The 26,225-nt window shown below is 34.7% G+C and overlaps 1 protein-coding gene across 1 annotated transcript in view; it reads left to right on the top strand.

The window, feature by feature from the left end:
* The window catches only part of LOC150093110 (uncharacterized), a 532,180-nt gene that overhangs the window by 169,708 nt on the left and 336,247 nt on the right, over positions 1-26,225 (top strand). Inside the window, exons 6-7 of the mRNA XM_090414155.1 lie at positions 2,901-5,087; positions 5,946-7,315. Of these exons, the coding sequence (XP_090270281.1) occupies positions 2,901-5,087; positions 5,946-7,315 (3,557 nt within the window). The remainder of the gene's footprint in view (positions 1-2,900; positions 5,088-5,945; positions 7,316-26,225) is intronic.

Raw genomic sequence — 26,225 nt, 5'->3', positions numbered from 1 at the left:
TGCTTTTCCAGTCATTTCTATGTAAAGTGTTCAGGGCATGATCAGAAAGGCCAGCTTCACCATTGTTATTATATTTAATGTGTCGTTTATGTTCCTTTTGTCTGATAGGAATCGTGTGTCCTGTTTCCCCTATATAAGAAAAGAAAGGATACTATCTCATGGCCTGTCTGCAGAAAGCACTCTAAAAAAAAGTGTAAAAAAATTACGGAACATTATAAAATTTTAAATGTACTGCATCCATATATCACATTGTTAACAAAGTTGCCAGTACAGTGACATGTGGATGCCTTACATTTAAAAACGTATAATATATAGCTTGCCTGTTAAGTAACGAGGTTAATTTTTTTACAGGGCAGCCCGTTGAATTAAAGTAACAAAGTGTTTATGGTTTTGACTGCCAGTGTGTTGTAATTGCAGGTGCAACTTCAAGTCGGGTGATGCAGCAATTTTCTTGTGGCAACCATTGAAGTAAGAGTGGAGCATGTCAGAAAATTGCATCATGGAGCAAAGAGCTGTGATAAAATTTTACTGTAAATTAGGAAAAACTATTTCAGAAGTATACCAAGACCTAAAAATAGTTTGTCGATGACACTGCTGTGCACCGGTGTTGCTGGTTTTTAACATTTAAAGAGAGGAGGGAGTCCCAGGGAGTCCCTGATGAACCATGCTATGGACCATGGCTAGTTTCTGCATGGACAAATGAAAATGTGGTGAAAGCTAAGGAAATTGTTGCCCATGACCAGTGAATAACCACTAGGATACTCGCTGTACAACTTGGTGTCGGTAAGGAAATTGTCAGATTAATCTTAGAAAGAGATTTGCACAAGAGGAAGATTTGTTCAAGGTTTGTGCTGCACATGTTGACACATGAACAGAGAGAGAGAGATCACCAGGTTGCATGTTATCATCCATACACTTGATCAAGATCATGATGTGTTACAAAGAATTGTCACTGGCGATTGGTGTTTTCAGTTTGATCTGGAAATGAAACACCAAAGCATTGAATGGCGTGGAATGTCTTCTCCCAGGCAGAAAAAAGTCAGGTTGCAAAAATCACGTTGACAATGTTTTTTTTTTTTTGTTTTGACACTGCTGGGATCTACCTTGAATTTGTTCCTGAGGGCACCACATTGAATGATCAATATTTAGGAGTAATCCAATATCTGTATGCCCAATTGTGAGTCGTCAGGAAAGAACTGTTCCGCAACAACAGTTGGTTTCTGGTGCACAACAACACGCTCGTGTGCTGCCTGTGAAGCAGTTTCTAGCTTTAAAGCCAATCTGTGTGACTCACCCCCCCCCCCCCCCATTCGCAGATTTGGATCCTGCAGACTTTTTCCTCTTCTCGAAGATAAAGCATGCCTTGAAAGGAGAGCTCTGCAACAATATTGAGACATTCAATGCAGTGCAGTGCGACTCAGACACTGAAGGAGGTTCCCGTTCAGGATTTTCATTGTACCTTTTAACACCTGTACAACAGATGTAAACATTGTGTGGAGTTGGAGAGAGATTATTTTGAATCTGTGTAATTATTTAGTCTCTGCAATTTGTATATTCTATAAATATTTTCATGGAAAATGCTCATCTGAAACAGCATCAATAATTCCTGCACTCTGTACTAAATCCATTGGAACACGTACATCCACCGCCCAATATCCCTTCACAGTACACCTTGAAACCCACAGAGCAAGTTTCTTTTCCTCCTCCTTCATCCCTGCTACTGCTGAACTGTGGAACAGTCTTCCCCTGATGTATTTCCCAAGGAATGCAATATACAGGCTTTTAAATCGAATGTCAACAAGTTTCTCCTTTTTCATCCCACTACCCATATACGGTACTAAAGTACTATAGGTTGACCAGCCAACCTCTCGACCTCTCGTATATGGGGCCCAACATAAAAAAATATATATATAAAAAAAAAATTGACAATTCCAAATATAATTCTTTGTTTTGATATAATAATTGTTATCTCATTACTTAATGGGTACGCTGTGTATTCAGTCATTTTTTTTTTTTTAATGTGTTTTACCTAGTATTCACATAAGCTTAGTTATCTAATGAAATTTGTACTTTTCATTGCACCTCTTGTTAACATCAAGTTTCCAGTCTGTTTTAGCTGTTTGTAATAACTATGAGGCATTAATCATTGTCAAGAAGCAAAGAACGATTCAACAAGACCAAAAAGAAAGATGCACATATAAAGGACTACAGAAAAAAAAAAATTACAACTAGAAACTTAATGTGTGATGCTCAATATTGATTTTCTGGAAAATATGTTACATTACTTTTTGTTAGTAGACTAACCCTTTAGATTAGGCACATTCTTCTGCAGTTTTTTTTTTTTTAATTAAAAAAAAAATTGTTTTGAAATTTATTTTTTATTTAATAACATTTATATTTTCCAAAAAATCAATGTTGTTTTTACTGCTCTTTCTATTCTTGTTACTGGCATGGTTCTTGCACAGCAGAAGTATTCTCCAAACCACATTACAGCACCACTAATCACTTTATGGGACTCCTCTTTGCAAGTATATTTTCTTCATGGCAATTAGGATTTTGTATAATTTGTCAAGCCCTGAATGTATGTATGTGTGTGTGTGTATTTTTCTTATTTATTGTTGTTGCAGTACACTCATAGGAATTGTAGAAATAGTTTGTTATGAATAAGCATTTTAATTTAATTAAATTGGTTTTCTTTAAAAAGTTTAATGAAATGGAATTAATAGCAAAAAAAGCTATTAATTCAAAATACAGGCTATGAGCATAAAATTATGTTTGTAAATGGATGCTCACATAACTGTGTTAAGTTTTAGAGTTATAATTCCATAATAAAAATCACTTACTGAGATATGCATAGTTTAATAGATCCTATTTTATACCATATTCTTATCTTCTTACAGGAAGGCTCAGTAAAGATGAAGCTATATCTAAAATAGTTAATGCAAATCAATATATTGAAGAGAAATCTGTCATTGGCAGACAGATACAAAATGTTGAATTTCGGGAAGAAACCTTATCGTTAGAAATTCCTGCAGTTGTGAAAGAAGAAATTAAACCTTTAAAAGAAAGTTTAAGCGTAAAAGAAAGTACATACATAGAGTTATCGTGTAACTTAACTTCTTCTAGTAGTGAACTTCGTAAAAACACTGTAAATTCAAAACTAGTAGAAGAAAAAATTCAAGAAGTACAAGAGTCAGAACACCATAAAATTAATACTTCTCATCTTTCAAATAGTGAAAAAATGAATAGAGAGCAGAGTATTCACATTTCTTTAATAAATAATTTGTCATCTCATAGAAATGAGTATGTAGTAGCAAATCCCTTATTAGATATTAAAGCATCAGAAGATAAAGTAAAATCAAGTAAATATGAGTCTTCTAGGTCACTTTCAGATGTAACTAAAATTGAGTCCAAAGATATAAAAGGAGGAAAATTAGAAGATTCTGAAGAAAATATGAGAAATGAAAACAGGAATATTTTGCACTTTGCTAAACCAAGTAAAGAAAGTAGTAACGTTGAAACAAATAGTAATAAACAAACAATACCTTCTTTAATAACCACCAAAGATTCGGTACCTACTTTAAATTCTAATAACAGGCAGAACATCAGCAGTTCCCATATTGCATCAGTGTATGTATCTCATACAGATGGTAATGAGGGTCAGAGTTATGCCAAACATGAGAAACTGGTTACTCCAGATTCTCTAAAATTTTGTCACAAAATGGAAAATGTAAATAGAAATATAAATAGCCTGTTTAGTGAGATACCAAAGCCAAAATTAATAAGTAAAAATTTTGAAGATTGCTCACATAATACCACTTCAAAAGATGTTCACAGTGATCAGCTATTGGAAAGTAGTTCTGGCCGAATTGTTTATCTTGGCACAGCTGAAGATTCTTCTCCAATGGATTTAAGTATAAGTAATAAGGATAAATTTATTTCACCAAAAATGGAAACAGATCTCAGAGTGGTAAAATGTAATTTATTAAATGAAAAGAACAAATGTGCTCCACATAATACTCCCTTGTCTACATCAACCATAACAATGCATACTGCTAATAAAATGCAAGAAATTTGCCCAGTTCTTACTGGTAATCATAAAGATGTAGTTATTAATTCAGAATCAGTATGTATACATTCCAATAGAAACAAAATTGATAATGAAAGTAGCAAAAGCAACCAAGAGAGCATATCTATGAAAATCTCGTCTGCTGTTCAGCTTGCGGAAACAAAGGAATTGTCAATACAAGTAAGCTCCTTCATAGATGCAGGCACACCTTTAAATGCAACACACCAAGATAATTCTAGAGATGGTAGTGTTGTAAAAGAGGCACATTCTTTTGAAAATAATGATGCAAATTGTAATTCCTACAAACACAGCAACCCAGAAAAAAAGTTTCAATTAGAAGCTGTTTCTAAAAGTCAGGAGCGGGAATCTGTCATTTGTGAGATAAAAGGAAATAAACTTGTTAAAGACAAGAATGTTGTATCATTACCCTCCCTTACTGAACCTAAACTGTGTGAAAAGTTTTCAAATGATATAACTGATAATAATAGCACAATTCAGTCAAAACAAGATATTCATGATTCTGACGAGCACACAGATCTTTTAAAATCAAAAAATTTAACCAATAATACTACTTCTGAAGAAAGGAGTACTGTTATTCATTCACCAGTTGATATTAGCAAAGAAAATGAAAAAGATGATAATGCAAAAGATAAGATGTTGAAGAAAGAGTATGACCCAGAATCCCTTTTAAGAAATCAAGATGTCTCTAATTATGACATGAATGAAGATATTGAAATTAATGTTGGAAATATAGCAAGTAAAGTAAATGATGATAATAAAATCAAAGATATAGATAAAACCAAAGCAAGGACTGAATCAAAAATGCTTAACAAAAATATAATTATTGAAGAAGAAAATGTAATTAAAGAATGTGAAATTAAGGAAGAAGCCAATAATCAGAGTGAAATTGAGGAGGAGGAAGAGAATAAGCAGAGTGAAATTAAGGAAAAGAATAGCCAAGAACAAAGTGAAATCAAAGAAGATAGCAATAAAATTGAAATTAAGAAAGACAATTGCAGTAGACATATTGGAATTAAGGAAGTTGATAACATTAAAAAGAATGAAATTAGGAAAGAAGATAACATTCAACAAATAGAAATAAAGAAGAAAGGTTCTAATAGACAAATTGAAATAAAGGAGGAAGGTTCTAATAAACAAATTGAAATAAAGGGGGAAACTTCTAATAAACAGATTGAAATAAAGGAAGTTGCTTCTAAAACACAGATTGAAGTAAAGGAAGATGCTTCAAAAAAACAGATTGAAGTAAAGGAGGAAGCTTCTAAAAAACAGATTGAAATACAGGAGGAAGCTGCTAAAAAGCAGATTGAAATAAAGAAAGATGCTTTGAAAAAACAGATTGAAATAAAGAAAGATGCTTTGAAAAAACAGATGGAAATAAAGAAAGATGCTTTGAAAAAACAAATTGAAATAAAGAAAGATGCTTTGAAAAAACAGATTGAAATAAAGAAAGATGCTTTGAAAAAACAGATTGAAATAAAGGAAGAAGTTTCTAATAAACAGATTGAAATAAAGGAAGAAAGTTCTAATAAACAAATTGAAATAAAGGAAGAAGGTTCTAATAAACAAATTGAAATAAAGGAAGAAGGTTCTAATAAACAAATTGAAATAAAGGAAGAAGGTTCTAATAAACAAATTGAAATAAAGGAAGAAGATTCTAATAAACAGATTGAAATAAAGGAAGAAGGTTCTAATAAACAAATAGAAATAAAGGAAAAAGATGCTATTAAGCAAAGCACAATAAAAGAAGAAGATACTGTTGAACAAAGCACAATAAAGGAAGATTTTATTAAAGAAAACACAAAGGAAGAAGATTCAAATAAAGAAAACAAAATAAAGGAAGAAAATTCCACTGAAGAAAACAAAATAAAGGAAGACTCCATTAAAGAAAGCACAATACAGGAAGAAGGTTCCATTACAGAAAACAAAATAAGTGAAAATGATCTCCTTAAAGAAGGTGAAAGAATTGAAGAATGTTCTGTTGTGGAAAGTGAAATAAAGGAAGAAGATGTTATTAAAGAAAATGAATGTGGTGCCTTTGAAGAAAGTAAAATTAAGTTGGAAGATGCTATTAAAGAAAGTAAAATTAAGTTGGAAGATGTCATTAAAGAAAATAAAATTAAAAAAGAAAGCAACATTATTGAACATGAAATTGAGGAAGAATATAAGGAAAATATTACAGAAAATAAAATTAAAGATAATAAACACAATAAAATTAATATTGAAATTAGCACTATAGAAAATGAACAAAAGGTTATAGATAACAATGGTGAAAACTTAACTAAAGGGAAAACAAATATAGTGAATGAAATTACAAGTGAAGCTTATCTTGAAGAAAATAAAATTGCAGATGAAATTAAAGAGTTGAATAATGTGGAAGGAAATAAAAGTAATGAAATTAAGATCAAGGAAGAAAATAAGATAAAAGACAAAGATAAAATTATAGATGAGGATAACGTTGAAAAAATCAAAGACCTTCCTGATGATAAAGCTCCATATAGCACCAGAAGAAAAACACGATCCTCTCAAATGACAGAAACAGCAAAGCAGAATACATCAATAGTTTATGAAGCAAAACCTATCACAAAACAGGAAGGTGGCATCAAAAATAAAGCCACAGATCAAACGAAGAGTGAAGTGAGGAGCAGTAATTCTAGCTTGAGTCAGAAAAGGGGCAAGAAAAAGAAAGCATTTGGTAATAAAAAGTACTTGCGCCAAAAAAAGAAAATTTCTCCTCCTAAAGAGGATACAGATTTAAATATTGAGGAAAATACAACTGATAGAAGTTCAGAAAAAACAAATGATATTACCATGCCATCTTTAGCTACTGATTTACTGCAGGAAGATTCAACTAAAGGGAACACAGATAGTACCATTATTTTACAAGATTCTACTGATAATAACAATCAGACTGATTTTACTTTGCCAGAAGGATTCCTTGAAATTTTAGATTGTGAAAGAGGAACGACAACAAGCCGTGGTAGAACAAGAGGAAAAAATAAAGTAAAAGGAAAAAGTGAAGGCCAGACTACTACTAAATTTCAAGAGCAGATTCAAGAAGTAAAAGATGACCCTGAGGAACAGATAACTCCTGTTAAACGCAGTAGACGTATTCAAGAACAACAGAGGAGAAAAATGTCAGAGCTTGCCGAACAGATGGAAAAAGAACAAAGACGTTTAGAAGCTCTTGCTAAAGAGAAGTCAGCAGCTGCAGCAGCTAAAGTAAAGGTATATTTATAAATAATTTATTTAAAATGTATGGCATAATTTTATTTGATTTACATTTTATATGAAAGTTTGTTTATATTTGGTTATATTTTATATAAACATAAGTATATTTTTATTACCAGAATTATTCATCTTAAGATTTTATCAGTGACTGTTATCATTTATCTAATGATAACACATGTGGATTTTGCATAGTGTATATAGCTAATTAATATTGAATGGGGAAAAAAAAATGTTACTCTTAATTTCATGACACTAGTTTAAGTCCTACTGTCAGAGCATTTCATTAGATGCGGATAAAGAAAAGATTTAGAAAAACATACACGTAAAGACATAAATGTTACTTGAACATGTTGACTGTCATTGGCCTAAATGTGTCTTGCTACTGGTGCCAATAGATTGTTAGTATTTTCTTTTCAAAAGTATATAACTGCTGTTACATTTTTCATACAGTCACTGTAACAATTAACATTTTTTCTTGCAAAAATTTTTATAACGTACATGGTAATATTACTGGTTGAAAGATGCACTAACATCAACCATGCAACTACCACAAGCTAGTTATTAACTTGCCACTAAAATGTTCTTAGTATTTTTCTCCCCCAAAATATATAATTTTGGTGAGAGAAAAATTTGGGGGAAATTTATCATTGAAGCTACAAACTTTTTTAAGTAAAGGAACAAGAATTTAATTATCTTGTAGTTGATGAATGGATAAATGCTTTTTTATATGCACCATCTACAACATGTTTTACCACAAGTTATCTCATATATCATCTCATGAAGAAAAATTATTTTACACGTATGAAAAAAAATAAGCAGGTTATGGTAATTGTGTCTTGATGTTAGCATGACCTTGGTGCTGCTCACTCTCTTCTCCCACAAGTCTAGAAATTTTGAAGCAGTAATATAAGTAGGCGAACTCTGAAAACATGCTAGTACAAATCCAGTGTTGCAATTTCTGTATTTATTTTACAAATCTGTTGTATTATTTTCTCATTTATTCCCTTTTAAAAAAGTATTTAGGTTTTATTTAAATTATTTAAAATAAAGAGCCAATAGGCTTCATTTCGGCGATGTAAAACATTATTTTAATTAAGGGGATATTAAACCCCACATTGTTTTAAAACCGAATAAGAAGCTCAAAGATCGGAATCAAAGAGTTTCATGCCGAATATAGTATAACTATAAACCGGCGACTACTAGCATAAGCTAAAGCACGTAGTTCAAGTACGTAGTACAAACTAGGGCAAACTCGTTGCAAAGGTGGAGAAACTACTCACTGATGAGATCTCAATAAAGATCGAAACCGGTCTGGGTAGTGACCTCCCACTGTAATGTATAATATCATACATCTCCTAGGAGATGGGTTTTACATTATGGAAAATACTAAGAATAGTGATCAGAACTTTCTCCACCTTTGTAATGAGTTGCCCTAGTTTGTACTATGTGCTTTAGCTTATGCTAGTAGTCGCTGATACGTTTATAGTTATACTATATTCGGCATGAAACTCCTTGATTCCGATCTTTGAGTATTTAGGTTTTATTTATTTCATTGTAATTACTTCATACCTTATTTACTCGAATATAACTCTCACTTTTTTCCCAAAAATTAAAGTTAAAAAATCATGGTATGAGATACGTGCAAAGATTTTCAGAAACGAAAGTTTTTCAGGAAAAAATTAAATTGACATTTATAGTTAAATCCTCAGTATTCATTATAATTTATGATTGCTCATATTATTCATAAAATGGATGCATTTATCAACATTATTTATGCGATCGGCTGCCCAACTTCATCATGTGATATATTTCAATCTCTTTACCAACATGTATTTTACAAGATTTGAGATATGTTAATGAACAATCCTATGCGAATGGCTAAAGGGAAGTGAAAGCAGAGCAAAAAATGGACAGCCATATTCGGCCGGTAGAGATAGTTCATCTATGAAGAAGTGCATATGATTATTAAGAAGATTGCATGACTCAATGACAAAGGTAAGCCAACAATTGTTGAGTTGAAATGCTGATTCTCTGCAACCGAATTCCAAAATATCTGAAACTGCCATAACAACATTCGCTATATATTTCTTAGTTTTAAACTATTTTCGTATGCGAAGTACAGAAACTTTTTTAATTTCTCTTTTCGTAGAGTAAAATCAGGGGTGCGAGATATATGCGAGGGCAAGTTATATTCGAGTAAATACGGTATGCCAATCATCCCCATTCTCCCCGTTTGAAATACATGCATTGACTACAAATTATCTTGTAGTATGTAACCAAATTCAGCACGAGAAAGACGAGATAATTCATTGTCGACTCTCTAATGTAGACAGTCAACCATGAGTTATCTCGTAGTATATACAAAGAAAATATTGCCATTTTAAACTATTATGGATGTGTTGGTATTGTTGAGTGCATGTGTGTTTGTGGTCTTGCTTATGTAATGGGGATCACAGTTAAGTAAGTTGAGTAACAGTCTTATAAGTTGTAGCTAAGGTTTATATTCAGATGGCCGAAGTTGAGCATAATTTCAGTGAAACTCCAATATCTTTCTTTTTGTCTTGTGATAACATCAGTATGAGATCTTTGATGCATTCCACTTTACTTCATATCTTGAAAGCTTTTTTTTCCCCCACTTGGTTAGACTATAATAAATTTAGTTTAATCCTTTATCCAAGTGTAAGCAAACAAAGTTTGTGCCTGAAGTATCTTCAGGACTGAGGCAACTCTTGGTAAAGGTGGACCAAGCTCTCATCTCTCTCTCTCTCTCTGTCTTAGTATCTCCCATAATGCAAAGCACATCTCCTTGCAGACATGTATAATGCTATGCATTAAGGGAAGGGCCACTACCCAGACCAGTTTCGACCTTAATTGAGGTCTCGTCGGTGGGAGCCAGCCCCAGAAGTGGTGATACTAAGGCAGAAGCAATGGAGAAGTCATATTTACCTATATGAGTTGCCAAAAGGTGTACCACCTTATTATTAAATTACTCTGGATTTAGAGAAAGTTGTTGGAATTTTTTTTTTTTTCCCCACTTGGTTAGACTATAATAAATTTAGTTTAATCCTTTATCCAAGTGTAAGCAAACAAAGTTTGTGCCTGAAGTATCTTCAAGACTGGGGCAACTCGTTGTAGAGGTGGACCAAGTTCTCATCACTCCTTGTCTTAATATCTCCCATAATGCAAAGCACATGTCCTTGTGAGAGAAATATAAGAGTTCTGTTGATTAGAATAGGTTCTGAAAGTTGGAAGTTTGGAGGAGAAATGTCGTTTAAAAGGAAAGGACATTTCTTAAGCCAAAAAGGTGGAAAAGAGCATTATGAGCATTAGGAGTATTAATGGATGAATTTCTTTTATAGGAAGCTAAGTTGGAGTATAGATGTGAAAGTGATAAAAAGAATTATATAGTTTCTCCTGAAGTACTGGACAGTTCTTTTTGATATGTTAAGCAGCAAACTTATTCTAATTAAAATCTGAGAACTCTATTTACCTATACGAGTTCCCAAAAGGTGTCTCACCTTATTATTAAATTCTTACACTTGGATATATGGCAGCTTCTTGTTGTTAACAACAGAGAGGACAGTTCTGGTTTAGCATTCTATTTTTCCAACACTCACCCTAACATATAAAAGTACTATGCCATACATAGAAGATGACTACAGCTCCTACAACATAAAGAAGCCACAGTAGTAATCTGCTCACAAGGCACCTGAACAGAAACCAAGGGATGAACCTTTGTGATATTTAGAAATCACTCATAAGATCTCTCCACACATCAGAGTTTAATTTCGTGGCTAACTATAGGACTTACCTGCTTAACAATGACTGACCAAGTGCTAGCATCCACGCTCCACTTATTTGTATAGTGTAACGGTTATGTATGGATTCGTAATCCAAACTCATTTGTTTTATGCTGATATAGGTGTATATTCATCTAACCTAGAAGAAGCCACCAGTTAACATGGCGAAACTAGTCAGTTACTAGTTTATCAAATTCCAACCAATAAAAACGCAATTTCAGTTATCTTATTCAAGTATTTAATGGTCGAAAATAACATTGATCATAGTGTCATGGCATGTTTGTGGATGAAATAGAAGTCTGATTTCTTTTAGTGTTCTACTGGAATGTGATAGTAAGAAATCAGAATTCTCTGGCTAATTCTTCGTCATCATCATTAATGAGATATCAGGCTCAGACTCTTGATGTTGGATATGATCCCTGGCTTTTGAGGACCATAATGAAGACTTAAGATCTAAATATCTCTTTATGTGGGTTGGTTTTCTGTATGTAAGGGCCAAGAAAGTCAGCCAGCCAGAAAGGGAAGTGATTATTCTCCAGTTTGTTAGAAACTTCATTTTGGAAGGTGTCTTGATCATGTTTCCATATCAAGAAAACATCACTGGCTTCTTTCACTATTTAAGCTTGTAGTGCCACTGTTTTCATGACCTTCCTGCTCTTTACCTTAGTCTGGCTCTGTTTCTCTTCCCTTTGGTATCTAGGTCTTTACTTTTCTTTCCCATCTCGTATCCTGCATTCTTTCTATATTGATTTTTCCATTCTTTTCACTTTTGGATCCAATCATTTATTGCTTGTATTTTAGTTTTTTCTGATTGGCAAGTTACTAATTTTGTTAAATATTTAAAATTTTTTTTTTTTTTTTTTTTTTGGTTTCCTTTATCTGTCTCACTTTTTAGTTCCTGTTAGTAGTACTGGTCTGACAACTTTGTAGAGTCCTATTTTTGGTTCTTTACTTATGGTCTTATTCTTTCAGAAGACTATTGAGACATCCAGATATTCTGCTAGCTTTCATTGCATGATCTTGTACTTCATTTTATGTGATACCATAGTTATTTAATTCTCTTTCTAAATATTTTGTTTAATTATTTTTCCACTGATTTGCATTAAGTAACTGTAAGGGTTACTTATTGCAAATCAGTAACCCTTACTTCTTAGATAGAAGAAGTAACCTTTACTTCTTCTATCTACTGAAGAAGAACCATCTTCTCTAAGGCATTTTTTAAAATTTTACCTATTAAACTCACCCTGCCTTACACATTAAAAAAAAAGCTATAAATTGGATAAAAGTAGAGCCCTTGGTTCTACTGGAGTAATGTTATCTTTTGGTGATCTTTGCATCGTTTTATCTAATGGCAGATTCAAACAGTAATTTTGCCTTTAGAAGGAGGCTGCCATTTCTATATTAAATCTTCATCTTCAAGCTAATCCTTCTGAGGCTTATTCTTCAAAACAGTGACTTTTAATTTTCATTCTGTTAAGTAAACACGCAAGCTTTCTAGTTTCTTCTTAATCTCTGACGAGAAGGAAAAGGACTGACAGAGATTTCTGATATCATAGCTATTGGAAATCTTTGCCTGTATTGCCTTGAGTATGTTTTTCTGATCTTCAGAAAAAGAAAATGCTGTGGAAGGTATATAAGGAGAAAGGTTACCAGCAAACTCATGAACAGTACAAGGGTACTAGGCCAAGGGAAATCCCAAAGAGTTCTTTAGCTATGTGGCAAGTAAGAGGAAGAATGACTATGGAAGAATAACCTTGATGAGTGCTGATGGTCACGAGGTGACAGAAGCAGATAAAATAGTTGAGTTACTGAGTGTGATGACTTTGCAAGGGTATATCATACAATCATTAGTCTCTATATATGAGTTGCCCTGTCCTGAAAATACTTCAGGCACGAACTTTGTTTGCTTACACTTGGCTAAAGGATTAAACCAAGAATATCATTTCTTGGCATCTTTAATTTATAGTATCATTAGCATCTATATACAAGTTGCCCTGTCCTGAAAATACTTCAGGTGCAAACTTTGTTTGCTTACACTTGGATAAAGGATTAAGTCAAGAATATCATTTCTTGGCATCTTTAATTTATGTACAAGGGTCAGGCAATAGGGGGCTAGTATGGTAAGGAAGACAAATTCAGGTTATGAGAAGAAACTAACCAAGCAGCCCAAGGGAAATCCCAAAGAGTTCTTTAGCTATGTGGCAAGTAAGAGGAAGAATAACTTTAATGACTGCTGATGGTCATGAGATGACAGAAGCAGATAAAATAGTTGAGTTACTGAGTGTGACAACTTTCCAAGGGTATATATCATACAAGTGAGGTTAATGCAGTGATATATGTGACATCAACTTATTATAGGAACAGAGGCAGATGAATTGGAGGTTCTTTAGATATTACAGAATCTCAGTATGAATACAGTTGTTTGATTAGATTGAATATCAGTTCACATTTTGCGAGAATGTGCAAGGGAACTAGCATTGCCTCTGACTAGGATCTTTAAGTCTCAGCTCTGGGAGGGTTCCAAGAGAGTGGAAAGAGGGTGAAATAATTTCCTTGCATAAGGGAGGTTCTAAGCCTCTAGTAGCAAATCATAGACCAATCAGTATCTCAAGAGTGGTGATAAAAGTACTGGAAGAATTGGTCAGAAAGAGAATTCAGGAATGGGTGGATAGGAATATGATAATCTGTGAGGGGCAACATGCTTTATGAAGGGTCCCAGTTATGCCTTTGTAATTTACTTCTTATAATGGAGTGTCGGCTGAGTTGGATAAGGGAAATAGCTATGTTGATTCTGCTGGATTTTGCGAAGGCATTTGACCGAATACCACATGGAGCTTTTGCTTTGCAACTTAGAGCAGGGCTATCCAAAGCACAGGCCACATCCGGCCCGCAGTGTGATTTTGTGTGGCCCACCTGTGGGTTTTGATTTTCACGAACGAAAAAATAAAATAGCAATTTGAATCGAATGCCGTACAGTAACCCCCCTGAGTTACTCAAGTAATGCGTTCCATAAACTTTCCGTAACTTGAATTTACGTAAGTCGAATTTGTAAATTGCTTAAGTGTAACTTCGTAAGAAACTGCAATATTTATTATTATTATATGTATGTATATATACAGATATGTACAGACTTACTAAATAGCTTAAGGAAATTCCAACATACAATAGAATATACATTAAAATAAATTTTAATACACTTCCAATATTTCCGCAACGTCACATTGCCATTATCACAGGAACTTAAATACAGGACACATGCATGCAAGCACAACAAACAGTAAATGAAGAACGAAGCAGGAAGCTATTCTTTCTCCTAAAAGTCCTGATGGTGCCCCCCCTAGTGGGCAATGTTGGTATTCTTGGCCAATTGGGGTTGAAGGTCTTCTGATGTAAGTTTCCCAAATTTGGGGCAGTCTCATGCAACCAAATTTTTTGAGGTTTGGATTGTTTCTTAGGGCTGAAGCTGATTCCATGAATAGCCTTTCGTATTTGAATTTACTACGGTGTATTATCGTGGCTTTCTTCCACCGTATTCTATGGCAAGTATCCAGCGCATGGTTTGCAAGACCACAGTGGCTGTATTGGTGAAAACGGATGTAGTCCTTGTGTTCTGAAATTCTGATATTAGCTGTCCTGCCTGTTTGGCCAAAGTAGGACAGCTTACAGTTGCAAGAGACTTGGTATACACCAGGTAGGTCTGGGGGGGGGGGGGGGGAGGTTGGTCTTTAGTGGAGCAGATAAGGGATGCCACTTTTTTATAAGGTCTGTAACAAGAAGTTAAGTCATGTTTTTTTTTTAGGATTTTTGTGATTTTTTTCCAAGATGCCTTGGATATAGGGAATGGTGATGGATTTAGAGTAATCCTTGTTGTGAAGGGGGGGGGGCGGTTTATTGGTTTCAATATTTTTGGATTTTTTTGGGGGGGGTAGCCATTGGCTAAGGAAGTGTTGAGAATCTGGTTTAGTTCTGTGGCTAGGGCATTGTCTTTGGAACAGATAAGTTTAGCCCTGTTATGTAGTGTCTTAATGACTCCATATTGTTGTGAGGGGGGGGATTATTGGTGAATGTATCACTCCCCTTCACAACAAGGATTACTCTAAATCCATCACCATTCCCTATATTCGCGGCATCTTGGAAAAAATTACAAAAAAATCCTAAAAAAACATGACTTAATTTCTTGTTACAGACCTTATAAAAAATTGGCATCCCTTATCAGCTCCACTAAAGACCAACTTCTTCCCTAGACGTACCTGGTGTATACCAAGTCCCTTGCAGCTGTAAGCTGTCCTACTTTGGCCAAACAGACAGGTCAGCTAATATCAGAATTTCAGAACAAAAGGACTATATCCATTTTCACCAATACAGCCACTCTGGTCTTGCAGACCATGTGCTGGATACCCGCCATAGAATACAGTGGAAGAAAGCCACGATAGTACACCGTAGTAAATACAAGTATGATAGGCTTTTCATGGAATCAGCTTCAGCCCTAAGAAACAATCCGAATCTCAACAAATTTGGCTGCATGAGACTGCCCCGAATTTGGGAAACCTACATCAGAAGATCTTCAGCCCAATTGTCCAAAAATACCAACATTGCCCACTAGGGGGCACCATCAGGACTTCTTTTACGAGAAAGAATAGCTTCCCTCTTCGTTCCTCATTTACTGTGTGTTGTGCTTGTGTGCACATCTTGTATTTAAGTTCCTGTGATAATGGCAACGTGACATTGCCGAAATATTGGAAGTGTATTAAAATTTATTTTATTGTATATTCTATTGTACGTTGTAATTTCCTTAAGCTATTTCGTAAGAATGTATAACCAATGTCTAAGCCTTTCCACGAGAATTAACCACACCACCGGCCAGGACGTATATATATGTCCAAGTTACCATGGATGCGAAGTGCATATTAAAATTGTAATACCATGGATATTACATTGAAATATATGATGGATACAAAGCGTATGAGGATGCGTATTTGATCCATAATGGCCAGTAGGGTGGTTAAGATATGTACAGTATATTATTAAACATCATGCAGCAGTATTTACTCGGATATAAACTATAAAAGTATGAAAAATATATAAAAGAATATAAAAATAAACTGAAATAACACTTTTCAAATAAAAAAATGTCTTGTGACAGCTAATTTAGCTCTGTAGTGGGAGAGTCGGCGCTGGTGGTGGATGGTTGTGAAGAGAAATGCTGTTCTCTGGCAACTTCTACCCCTCTCAAAGTTGAAGGCTGAGCATAGTCGGGGTCGTCTGAGTTGTCATCTTGACGATGTTGTGAGCGGCATCTCACAAACATGTCTAGAGTAGATTGTGTGGTCACATGCTTTTTGTCATTGTAGATGGCCTTGTAGCATATCAGAATGGATACGTCGGCTAACATTCTCAAACCGCTTGGTGTTCAGATCCATCGATTCTAATTTTGCTAGTGCCATGTCTATCAGGTTAAAAGCCTCGACTAGTCCCTTTGTTGTAAATTTCTTAGCATCTGGAGTTGGCAGTTCAATCGGCATAGTATTTTCTTCAGAATTTCTGATGCCTCCAACTGAATAGGGTCATCATTAGGAAGCTCTTCATCGTGACTCAAAAGAAGCCCGTTAATGTCAACATTATCCACTTCCAGCTCTAATTACTCTGTCAGTTACAGCAATTATGCCTGCTGTAATTTTTGTGTCAACTCAACAACCGTATCAGTCATTGTCTGCTCTCCTTCCTTTAAACGAGTTTGCACCATTTCTGGGCAGAGTTTCTTCCACACAGCATTCATTGTTGTCTGCTTGACTTCATCCCATGCCACCCTGATGTTTTTGATAGTGTCAAGGATATTATAATTCTTCCAGAAATCATGTAGAGTAATGCCCTCACCACTATCAATGGCCTTGATTGCTAGGGAAAACATACGCTTACGTTCCAACGCGCATGCTCCAGGCGCTCACGAGGGATGTGAGTGCACGATTAGTGCACAATTAGTGTTGTTCGTTTGTTCAACTTTCAAGATTGTGTTGCTGACACTCACCAAATTGCTAGATATGCATTGGGATGTGGCCTTCGGATAAATCTTTTTTTTTTTTTTTTAATGTGGCCCTCGGATTACCTAAGGTTGGACAGCCCTGACTTAGAGCAAAGGAAGATAGATAGATAGATATGACACTGGTTATGTGAATAAGAAGGTCGCTGCTGGACGGATATCAAAAATTGGTATGTGGAGGAGCAGAATCCAGTCAAAAGCTAGCGACTAGTGGTGTGTCAGAAGGTTCATTGATAGGAGCTTCACCGTTTAATTTGTATATAAATGATACAGGAAATAACGAGGGAAAAAAATTCAGGTTTTTGCTGATAATGCAAAACTAGATAGAGTGAATATTGAATCAAAGCAATTTGGAGAGCTTGCAGGATGATTTAAATAAGTTGTCAGTTTGAGCAAAAGATAATGGGTGTCAGTTTAATGTGGCAAAATGTAAAGTTATGCATTTTGGGATAAATAGATTACAAGCTGTGTACCACATTGATGGAACTTAATTCCAGGGAATAGATAAAGCTAGGGATTTAGGAGTGGTGGTAGAATACAGAGTTGAAATTATAGGAAATAGTGCTAAGGTAGCTCATAAGATTACTTGGTTATTGAAGAATACACTTACAAGTAGAGATAAGGAAGTTGTTATTCCTCTTTATAAGACCTTGATATGTTCACATCTGGATTAGTTTGCTCAGGTTTTGTCTTGAGGATGAGGAAGTGATGGAGGAGATTCAGAGGTATGCAACCAAGATGGTGAGTGGTCTATGGAATATTCCCTATGAGGATAGATTGAGTCTGTGTGGACTGCAGAAATTGGTTGATTGGCAAAAAAGAGGGGATATGATAGAAACATTTAAGTTACTTAAAAGAATATTACAGGATTGATGCAGGGGAAATGTTTCAGCACTTAGCGAAAGGAATAGAACAAGAGTTCATCCCTTGAAGTTGAGTAAAAGTGTGGTTAGTAGGGAAATGAGGACTAGATTTTCCACTTGGAGAGTTGTGAATGATTGAAAATGGATTGGCAGATCACTTGTTAGTGCTTTGTCTGTTAATGGGTTCAAAGAAAGGTGTGATAAATTGTTTGGATAAATTGGATCTCCTACAGTGAATCTTTGAACTCCATGAAGGTTCCTGTACAATAATAACAACAACAATGTACAGGTATCCCTTGCTTAATACGGATTTGAAAATTAATTGTGGCAATCCCTTTTTACCATGCAAAATCGTGCTCACACTGCGAGGCTGCTAGCCTCGTGGTCATCCAAATTCTCTTAATGATCTGTGTGAGATTGTGAAAGTTTTATTTTTTCCACCAAATACAACACCATTGTTACAACCTATGGACATGGGAATCATTGCAACTTTCAAAGCCTATTTTCTTAAAAAGGCATTAGAAACAACAACGGGAGAAAATGCGATTATGCTCCACGAATTTTGGAAAAAAATTAACATTAAACATGCAATTGAGAACATTCGTGACTTGTGGGAGCAAGTTTCTTCTAGTTGCATGAAAGCTGTTTGGAAAAACTTTCTGCCAGAATGCACTAATGACGTAGGTTGTTTTCAAAATCATATGAACGTGTCCAAAAAAATCGTTGCAATTGGTGAAGACCTCAGTTTTGATGGTGTTGATGCAGAAGATGTTAAAGAATTATTGGATTCAAATTCAAAAGATTTCAGTGACAACGATCTTGAAATTGAACAACGCACATATGAAGACAACGAACAAATGGAATGTGAAGATGAGGTTCCAAAGGAGTTAACAATCAAAGAACTGGATGGAATATTTCGCAGTTTAGAATCGCTTAAGCAGCAAGTAATGGATATGGATCCAGATGTTAATCGAAGAATGCTTGTTTTCCGAGGTCTGGAGAGTCATTTTGCTTGTTATTGTAGAATTTATGCCAATAAGAAAAAACTGAAACTGTTCAAATGACTCTTTATAACTTCTTTTGATTAAAAAAATTTGCAGTAACTAATATAGGTACAAGTATTTATTAAGCATTTACTTTGCATTCATTTTTTATCTTTCCTAAAATGGTACCATATGAAACGAACTATTAGTACAGTAATCGATCAGGGACGAATTGTACTTTTTACCATTGATTATTAGATTTGATTAACATGATTTTGATATACACGGTAACATCGAGGGATTAATTAACCGCGTTAATCGAGGGATACCTATATATTTATCTTACACGACTAAAACATTATTTAAATATTTTATATTTTTGCAAAAATATTATAACCAGTTAAATAGATATTCAAATATGGATTGTTAATTTCATTAAAAGTTTATGTATGCATACTCTGTATGCTTTTTCTATATTATACAGAATATACATATATATATATTAAGGCTAACCAAGATGGATAAATGTTATATTCATTTACATGGATTATCACGTTTTTTTTTTTTTTACAAAGAGAATAGGAATTATTGGAATTAAAATTAGCATACATAGAACTTATTGGAATTTGCGCAAAGTTCTAATTTGAAATTCTAATTGACTGTTCCAAATTTGCTATTTGTAATAAGTTATTACTGCTCAAAAAATTATTTCACTACCTTTTTAGAATTAATTATACCAATAAGTTACATAGTGTAACAATTTATAAAATTCAGGTAGTTCACCTGCATTTTTCACAAATATTTAAGGCAAATGAACTTAAATTTCTTTCCTCATTCTCTAGCTCTGTTATGCTACTCTTTAACAATCCTGCTATTGTTAACATTATTGTTCCTTGTAAGAATGTTTCATATCCATATTAAATTGTTCTGTATATTTGTTTTAAGTGTTTAATATATTTTTGTTCTGTTTTCATTATCCTTAGATAATAATAAACTGTTATATTTTTTTATGTTTTTTTGTTGTTTGTATTTCCTTCTAATAATTATAATAATCTTTAGTTGGGAAGTCATTTTTTTCTCCCTACGAAATAATATATTTCGAAGGAATTTTGTTAATGTTTGAGAAATTATTATTGCGTGACACCTCCGAGTCCAAAGACTCATCAAGGGAGGGAACCCACTCTACGACTTTCGGCCTCCACCGCCCAAATCCACCTACACAACAAACCGCAACTGCCATCATCATCTATACTAATGCCATCTACTGACCACCACCACTAGTAATTTTACAGACAATCATAAACCTCCATGCCCACGACGAGATTCAAAATGTTTTGGCTAGAGAGTGGATACACTAACCACTCGGCCAACCAGGTTGGCAATGGAAAATTATTTAAGAAATATGGATAGCTGTATAATTTAATTCCATGAAATATGCTACTAAATAAGAGTTGAGAAACTTGAAAGGGCAAAATGATTGCTAAATTTGTGCTTAAAATTGAATCCCGTTATTAATACTCTTTAAAAAGATTACTGATTTTAAGCTCAAAATCTTGTAGTTGTTATTATGTAGCATATTTATGTATTGTACGTTATATTATTTTGTATAATCTTGCAGATATTGTTCATCTTTGTTGAATTATAGATAAACAAGGATTAATTTGGAGTCAGTTTAGTCAGAAAATAGTTTAAGTAGTATAATAATATAATTAGGTTAATTTTTATTTTTCTTGGCATGTGTAAATTAAACCCTATGTTTCCTTGTTAGGAAACCTAGAGAGAAAAAAATGTAAGAAAGTAACAAACAAACAAAAAAAAAAATAGAATTTGGGTAGGAAGGTTTGACTGCATGTTATAATTATTACATGCAGGATTATGCTGATCACAGGACGTTTGATGAAAGAGATAAGTAATATTAGCATGATTCATCACTCCATAACACAGTTTTCCAAGCTTCCACATCCCACTGTACCTGCTCTTTGCACCACTGAAGATGATGCTGCATGTTGGTTCAGGTAATTTGGGGTTGCATATTGTGATCATACCATGGAAACCCATGTTGTGAGCCTCAGTTCTGAATGTTTTTGCACAGATTCATTGTTCAAGTCAATGCCTAGAACTTCACATTCACTGTGTCAGCCAACAAATGACAATTTTACATATTATCCTTCGTAGCACCCTACGGTCACATTGGGTGAGTATGGTGAGTCATTCACTGCAGGTAGCACCTGAAGTTGATCCTATGCCATATGGAAATATGGCATTCCTGCCATATGGAAACTGTCCAGTTCTTCCCCCCCCCCCATTACATTAATATGTGGAATAGCTTATAAAAGCAGTGAATTTATGTAACACTTTTGGAACCGAAGAGCAGAACAACAATAAAAACAAAACAGTATGTCAAGCAAATATGGCATCTCCAAAAGGCTGTACACCAGGAATAAAGAAGAATGTAAAACATAAGCTACTCATTGAACTATGTGTGGCTTAGAGTTCAATGATTGACTTTGAAATTGCCGGATTATATAATTTGACAGTGTTGAACATATCTGTTTTGCTATGTATTTGTGTCTAAATATGTATCGAAACAATATCAAAAAAATAAATAAAAATAATAAAAAGAAAGATGACAGAATGAATGAGTGTGTGCGTTATGGAGTGATGAGAGAGAAACTGAGTGAATATACACAAGCTAACCTATGTGTGGGTGGCATAATTCATGGTATCCATATTGGTTTGGCCACAGTGGTGATTGGTCAGTGTTTGGTTTGTCTGCTGTTTTTATCCTCTCCCCCAAACACAAACATAAACCCAACCTTGAACACATTTTGATAATAGCTTAGCTTCCACATAAGAGTTGAAAACAACTCATATGTGGAGGCTAACATACATATGCTCTGTGGATGGAAAGTTCTACAGTTCAACACTTTATGTACGTCCGCACCCATGGTACTGATATATGATAGATTTAGAATATGTCATAAGTGAAATTCACAAACAAACAAAAAAAAAAAAAAAAAAAAAAAATCAGATAAAGTATATATAATGGGCACATATAAAATCCCAGTTTAATATGCAGTAGTGGCAGGAGTATTATCTTGGGTTCAATGAGCAGATTATGCTTTACATTCTTCTTTATTCCTGATGTGCAGCCTTTGGGGCTTGGGGGAGACCTGATTCCTACCAGGTGCGTCCCTTGGGTGGCGGATGAGGGAAGCCCCAAAGGGTTGCTCCGAATAAAGAATAAGGAGCCGTGGACCAAAGGGTTTGGCAGAGGAAAGGCAAGCCAGCCGCACTAAAATGCCAAAAAACTTCCATAGATTACACGATTACTCTCACACTACTGTGTGAGAGTAATAATACATCTCACACTACTGTGTACAGGGTAGCCGACGCGCCAACACGAGCCTTACATAGTGTTGGTGAGAAATCTTCTATATGGTCAGCAAAATGTGATAAGTATATAGCTACTGTAAATATCAGATCTCTATACAAAGCAGGAAAACTCCAAATTCTACAAGTGAATCTGAAAAGGATAAAGTGGGATATCATAGGAATCTCAGAAACTCACTGGACAGGAGAAGGATGTTTAAACATACCAGAGGGCAAATTATTCTATTCAGGAAGAAGAGACTGTACATAGAGGAGTTGCAATCCCAATAAAACAAAATCTTACTACAAGTGTAACAGATATTAAGCCTATCTCATCCAGAATAATAGGAATTAGACTAAAAGCCAAAGAAAAAGGACTACACATAAAGGTTATCCAGATTTACGCACCAGACGCAAGTCACAACGAAGAAAGCATCGAACTATTCTACAATGATCTCCAAAAAGAAATAGATAATACAAACTCCAGAGACATCTTATTTATAATCGGAGATTTCAACGCTAAGATTGGAACTTTCAGAGAAGAACTAAAAGATGTAATGGGGAAATTTGGAATTGAAACCGAAAATGAAAGGGGAGAAACTATTACACGATTTCTGCAAAGAAAACAACTTTGTTATCTCAAACACGATGTTTTACCATAGACCTAGTTTTAAATACACCTGGACCTCACCTATAGAGAAATACGAAATTGTATAGATTATATCATAATCATTGTCAGAGCAATATTGGAAAATATTAGAAAGTTTCAGCTATGGATGATAAAAGCAGAGCATATCCGATATTGTCTTATTTTATCTTCCCTAAGTCATTTTGCTTCTTGTGTACACATTAATTGTAAGTTGGTGATCTGTTTATCATCTGATATATATGAAATTGGATTTCTTCATTATTATGTCTGTAGATTTATTATGGGGGCTAATTTGTTTGTTTTTTTGGAAGAATATTTCCCCCACCACCACATTATCTCCATCTGAGTGACTTAGTTGTCTAGAAAATAAAGTATAATCAAACTAGATTTCCAAGGAAAGTTATACATGACAAAACCATTCAGTTACAGAGCACAATGGAAATATACAAGATTAGCAAACACAGTTAATCTTCTATCTCCCAATTTTAGCTGATATTACAGCTAAAATTGGCAGAAAGTCGAGGAAAGACTAATTTAGAAAATCTTGGGATAGATCTAATTCAAAACAAGTTGTGAGATTTGTTTTGAATTTACATATTTTAATTTGAATTTTGAATATGACAATTATTTATCATATGATACTTGATCAAATGCTTTAGCAAAATTCAGATAAATCACTGTATAAGTATCGCCTCTGTCCATTTTGTAATAGGGTGACAAAATGCAGCCAAGTTACTGAAGTGACTTTTCTTAACAAACTCATGCTACTCTCTAGGGATATTTCCATTCTTATCAATTCAGGTTTGTATTCTGTATGACACTGCTGATTTGGATTGTCCCTTATGTAGTGGCACTATTTTTCTTTTCCCACTCTTCTTGGACTGTTCCTGTTGCCAGACTTCTGTTGAACAACTAAGTTGAAAGTACTGCCAGCACTTTCATACATTCATGTAATATATGTAGTGATATCCCATCCAATTCCACAGCCTTATTAACATCACAGTTAATAAACTAAACACTTCTTTTTTGCAGGTTGGTCTTCTGTCCTCCTTCCTACTGTTATTCAACACAACTCCTAACTTCCACATTAATTAAGCTAACAAAATAATCATTGAACATTTACACTGTATCTGCAGCAGATGTGACTCATGTTCCATCACAGTCTTCCATATTCACCCTTTCTACTAGCAGCATAATTGTAGAATTTTGTAGTGTTTTTGCTGCTTCAGCCAATTTTCCTTTCCTTACTACCCTTCTCATCTTTCTAGCTTGCACCTTATACTCCTCATTCTGCTGAGGGGAATACCTTGTTCTTTTTATCTCCTCTTTCTTACTGCATAATTCCATGATTCATACATTTAATAGCTACTTTATTTATCTTCCTGACCTTAGGAATACCATCTAACATTTTCCACAAGTAACTGATTCTAGACCAAGTCCCAGACATTGCTGATTTTTTTTCTCCTTCAACTGATCAATCCACTGCCCCTCACCAGTCTATTTTCTTAATTTATCATAGCCCCTTGTACCTGCCTGGCCACTCCCCACATCAAAACCGCATGATTACTTTCTCCAGTCGGTGGCATCATGGTGATATCTTCTATTATCACTGTATGACATGATATTATTAAATCTAACACTCGAGTCCCATGTGTTGCTTCCTCTACATGCTGCATAAGATAGTTTTCCTTAAGTAGCACAGCCAATTTACTCTCCTTACTGACACGTTATTTCCTGCTTCCAGTAATTGCTTCTATTTCAAAATCGCCCATTATTATCACCTTCCTGTTGCTCACCATTTTCATCTATCTGAACATTTCAGAATTATCTCCCTCCACATTTCCTGGCTGGTAGTAACACCCCACTAAATATCTAAAATTTGTGTGCTTGCCTCAATCTCACACCATTTACTCGTACAGCTTTCTTCATGTTCCACATTGCAAGAACAAAACTCTTATCATCAGTTATACCCTATCTCCTCTTTTATCTTTTTTCGGTCTTTTTCGAAAAATGCTATAACCATCGCAGTCTATTCCAGTAAGTATGTTGTCTTCTGTTAACCATATCTTACTGACACCAATGATTTGTGAACTGACTAACTGTATCGAGACCAGAAACTCTGTAACCCTTATTCCTAATTCTCCTTGCATTGGTTTATAAGTACAGTAGCTTTCCGTTCTACAAATTAACACAAGGAAAAGAATGAATAATATATTTAATAGCATGAGAAGTATAGGGGACTATTAAATATATTATTCACTCTTTTGCCTTGTGGTACCATGTTATAATGTGAAACCTTATGGCACAAGTATTTTTGAAACAACAATTCCTTCCTACAGTTCCTCATCCCATTATTAAGAGGACATTGTTGCTCCAATTGAGGCAGTCTCTGCATTCCTATCATGTCTTCCATCTTCCTTTATTTCACATCAGTTCTTGTTTCTCTGACTGTTTCCACACTCTTTTCCTCTCATCAAACAATCTGCCCAACTTCATACTACCACTCTCATTCAAATGCAGGTCATTTGCAGGAAACAGTTCTCTCCCACTTTGAAATTTATCCCATACATACACAAACTTTAGTCCCCTCTTGCTGCACTTTCTAGCTATCTTGCAATTCATGATCATTGCTCTTCTCCTCAGTTCTACCTCTCACACTCTTCTGCTTCACTTCTCTAATGACACTTGCAAATCTCATGCTACCTCATTCACACTTCCATGTAAATCATTTGTTCTGTTAGCACAGTCAATTCCTCTGCATTTCTACTCCTCTCCACAGCCTCATTCACTCTTCCTACTTTTTCTCCTCTCAGACATACCTTTGACACCTGCTCCATTTTCATGTCTTTTCACCATAGAGTCTCCTTATAGCACTTCAATATGCTACTTTCCACCATCCCACTACAGTATTCATCTTTGACTCATCTGCCACTGATGCCTTCCTTCTTACACCTCCAACTACCAATCTCTTCTCTAAATGTCCTATCCCACTTTGCACACACCTCATTTCATTCCTTAACCTTTCCAATTATTTTCTGATATCATCACTTATGTTCATATATTAATATTTTATGCTAGCTTTACCATTCTTCCTTTGCTTTTCTTTCATTCCACCATCTTTTGTATCTTCCCCTATATACTGCTCTGTGCAACATTCACTATTCCTGACTTTTACTACACTCATATTGCTTACGTCATTCACA

Source organism: Typopeltis vanoorti, chromosome 24 (assembly GCF_054136105.1).
Source record: "Typopeltis vanoorti isolate ZY-2024b chromosome 24, IOZ_Tvanoo_1.0, whole genome shotgun sequence".
Taxonomy (NCBI): Eukaryota; Metazoa; Arthropoda; class Arachnida; order Uropygi; family Thelyphonidae; genus Typopeltis; species Typopeltis vanoorti.
This window is presented reverse-complemented; position numbering and strand designations above follow the sequence as displayed.